Here is a 3,421-nt window from a genome sequence, read left to right as displayed (position 1 = left end):
GAAGAGCTGTCCGAGTCGAGTCCGTTCCGCTGGCGAGCGCTGTTCGCCGCCATCCGCCAGGAACTGGAGGCCGACCCCATGGACGTCGTATTCCTGTTCGAACGGCTGCTTCAACTGAACGCTACGATGCCCTCTGGTCCCAGCCAAGCGCTATTCAACTCGCCGCTCTTTTTCCACGCAAGACGCTTTTTTTTTTAATGCATCGATAAGATGGAGAGAGCTGATAGTTTTCTGTGATCCCACAGTTATTGGTTGAAAGATTCGCAGTTGCTTTTGAAGGCCTGGACGCAGAGTTATTCAAGTTGGAGAGTGACGAGCTGTGCCATGCCGAGGGCATCTACGAGACGTGTGTGCTGATCCAAGACAAGATCGAAGAGTAAGAGAACCGGACTGGTGAGTAGGGATTGATTGTACTGACGGTGTATGGTACAGGAGTGATACGGAGTCGGGGCTGAAGAAATTCCTGGCGACGTTTAAGAGGATCTTTGAGCAGGATGAACCAAAGGTTCGTGATTCGAAACGATGAGTTTTGTTTTATTACGTTATCTAACTGATTTTTTTTTATTGTAGGATTGCTGGGAGGCTTTTCGTGAGCTGTACCACTTGAACGACGCTTCTTTCCGACGTGATATGACGCGTGCATTGTGCATGATTGAGTCCGTCACGCTGGGCCCCACGAAGCTCGAGCTCGCCTTCCCAACCAAGGCGCCGGAGGGCCCAAAGTAAGTGGTTGTAGAAAGTGTTTGCTGTGTGATATGCATTTGCTAACATGGGTTACTTGTACAGAATAATCGTGCCACGTGCGCTGCTGGAGAAGCGATTCGGAGGAACTCGACGGGAATGGCGAGATCTCTCGCAGTTTAACTCCCTCCCGGGAGCAGACATCGGCCAGATAGCAAACAATGAGTCTCAGCAACAGCAGCAGGGCCATGAACAAACCCAGGAGCAAGAACAAGAGCAACACATTCCAGACCCCAGTAACTCTGGTAATGATGCCGCCGCAGCGCTACCTCTCCCTTCTGAAGCTCAGGACTGGGTTTGGTCAACGCGCGTTCCATTCTCTTGTAACTTTGCAATTGAGTTATCTAAGCTAAGCTCTCAGAAACTAACTTATTATTTCATTACTTGACCTAGTGAATGGAGAATCGACGGAGTCTGTGCACTCCGACATTTCAGAAGAAGAGCCCGAAGAGCGCCCAGCATCGTCAAGACCCCCTCGAACAGCAGAAGTTGCCAGAGCTGCTCGTCAAGAAGGTCGCCGCGCAGTTCCTCGTAGAAGGGTAACAACCTCGTTGCTGTGCTGTACCTGGACATGTTCACTTACATTTTCTTCCCTTGTAGATGACAAGAGAAGAAAGCGTTGCCATCGTTAATCCTGTTCCAAATGAACGTCAAGGTGGCAGACGCAAAAGAGTGCGTTGGTCGGAAGAAGAGGAAGCAGCGCTCATCATGGGCTACCGACTGTACGAGTCGTACTCGAATGTGTGGGTTCTGATCAAGTCCAAGTTCCCTGAGGTGCTCCGGCATCGATCCAACGTTGACTTGAAGGACAAATACCGCAACTTGGTCAGATACGGCAAGATCCCGCAAGCCAACGACACTGGAGCTACAGACAACGACGCGACCGACGATAACGCTGGCCCTGAAGACCACAACTAACGTCTTGATGTTGAAATTTGAGTTTCATTTGTTTACAAACTAAAAACAATCAGACGGAGAAGTCTGAAAATCCAAACAAACGCACTCGACTTCGTTTCTCCGCTTCCACTCACCAATTTTACCCCATCGTTTTCGTTTCTTATGTGCATTTGACTCGTTCCTTCCGAGTTTTTATCACAACGAGGTTGCTGGCTTTGTGTCGCGTAGTCCCCTACATGCAACGTCCTCTCCATTCTTCACTTCTCCACGGTAGCTTGATGACTCCCTCCTTCCAGTAGCCAACGTCCCAACCCACTCGTTTATTTTGACGACACGAGTAGAGAAGCGAAGACGGAGCTGGGATCACTTAACACGGATGCCCTTTAGCTTCGGCCCACAGAGCCACTCATGGACAGATCGTTTGGCGTATTGTACGTGAAACCCTGGAACGTCATGGACGGACGAGACGCGTCTGACACGCGCACGCCTCCCAGAGCCGAGTTCTCGACGCTGTTGATCTGCATCTTGGTGAATTCGGCCTCGAAGTTCTTGGTCTCCTCAGCGTTGCCAGCAGCGGCACACGGGTTGAACGGAGGCGGGATCTTGCGGTCGTACAGGTCCTGCCAGTTCATGCCGCTAAAGTACGGGTGGTTCTTCACCTCGTCTGCGCTCTTGCTACCTAGGCGCTTAATGGGGTCGCGTCGGAGCAATCCACTGATAAAGTCGCGAGCCACGGGGTCCACGTCGTCCGGGAACGTCAACGGAGCGTTGCGCACTCGGTCGAACAGTTTCTGGCGGTTGCGAGTGTACCAAGGCGGCAAGCCAGTCAGCATTTCGTACAGCACCATGCCCATAGCCCACCAGTCGACAGCTGTGCCGTGTCCAACGCGGTCCAGAATCTCAGGAGGCAAGTACTCGGGCGTTCCACACATCGAGTTGGTACCCTCAGCTCCATCGGTGATACCCTCCTTAGCAAGACCGAAGTCAGCTGTAATAACAATAAAAGGACGTTAAAATACGCTTAAAATACGCAGTAATCAATCCGACGTAACTTACCCAACAGAACGTGGCCAACGGAGTCGAACAGGATATTCTCGGGCTTCAGGTCGCTGGAATAACAAATATTTACGTTAGTATTGCGAATATTGTGACGAAAAGATCCTCAAACGTACCGATAGACAACACCGAGGTCGTGCAAGTGCTCCAATGCCAGTGTGATCTCAGCACAGTAGTATCTGGCCATACTGGGCTCGAACTTCTCCATACGCGAGAGGTGGAAGAACAGTTCACCACCAGGGCAGTAGTCCAACACGAAGTAGAGTTTCTGCGACGTCTGGAAGGCGTAGTGCAAGTGCACAATGAACGGATGCTTCGCACGACCCAACACACGTCGCTCTGTACGCGTGTGCTCCACCTGATTGCGTCGCTTGACGTTGGACTTGTTGAGTGACTTCATGGCGAACAAACGCTTGCCCTCCTTCTTACGCACGAGCGTCACCTTGCCGTAAGAGCCCTTACCAATGACCTTAAGCAGCTCAAAGTCGTCCAGTGACGTCTTGGGCGTGTTGTACATGCTCGTTTCGTCCTCTGAAGACTGCGACGTGGGCGGCGTGGCATCGTACGAGATGGCCTTGGCTCCCTGATACTTCTCTACAGGCTCCTTCTGCTCATTTTGCCACAAACAAGATTATAATTCCATAAAAAGTCATCACTGACGCCATAAATAAATGAAAAGTGGCAAATCGTACGTTTGTGAGCATAAACTCCTTGAAGAGCTCCGATG

The 3,421-nt window shown here is 51.2% G+C and overlaps 2 protein-coding genes across 2 annotated transcripts; one reads left to right on the top strand and one right to left on the bottom strand.

Moving 5' to 3' along the window:
* Positions 1-78: 78 nt before the first annotated feature.
* Positions 79-1,759, top strand: PPTG_19351 (hypothetical protein; the record flags this gene model as incomplete). Its single annotated transcript, XM_008917809.1, has 7 exons — positions 79-136; positions 280-376; positions 433-505; positions 571-722; positions 787-986; positions 1,135-1,280; positions 1,342-1,759. 7 exons carry the CDS (start codon positions 79-81, stop codon positions 1,657-1,659), a joined length of 1,044 nt encoding a protein of 347 aa, XP_008916057.1. The 3' UTR covers positions 1,660-1,759.
* A 262-nt stretch (positions 1,760-2,021) lies between these two features.
* Positions 2,022-3,398, bottom strand: PPTG_19350 (AGC protein kinase; the record flags this gene model as incomplete). Its single annotated transcript, XM_008917808.1, has 4 exons — positions 2,022-2,626; positions 2,695-2,747; positions 2,811-3,301; positions 3,387-3,398. 4 exons carry the CDS (start codon positions 3,396-3,398, stop codon positions 2,022-2,024), a joined length of 1,161 nt encoding a protein of 386 aa, XP_008916056.1.
* Between the last annotated feature and the right edge of the window lie 23 nt (positions 3,399-3,421).

The sequence above is a fragment of the Phytophthora parasitica genome (assembly GCF_000247585.1).
Source record: "Phytophthora parasitica INRA-310 unplaced genomic scaffold supercont2.115, whole genome shotgun sequence".
NCBI lineage: Eukaryota > Oomycota > Peronosporomycetes > Peronosporales > Peronosporaceae > Phytophthora > Phytophthora nicotianae.
Note: the sequence above shows the minus strand (reverse complement) of the source record. Positions and strands in the feature narration are given on the sequence as shown.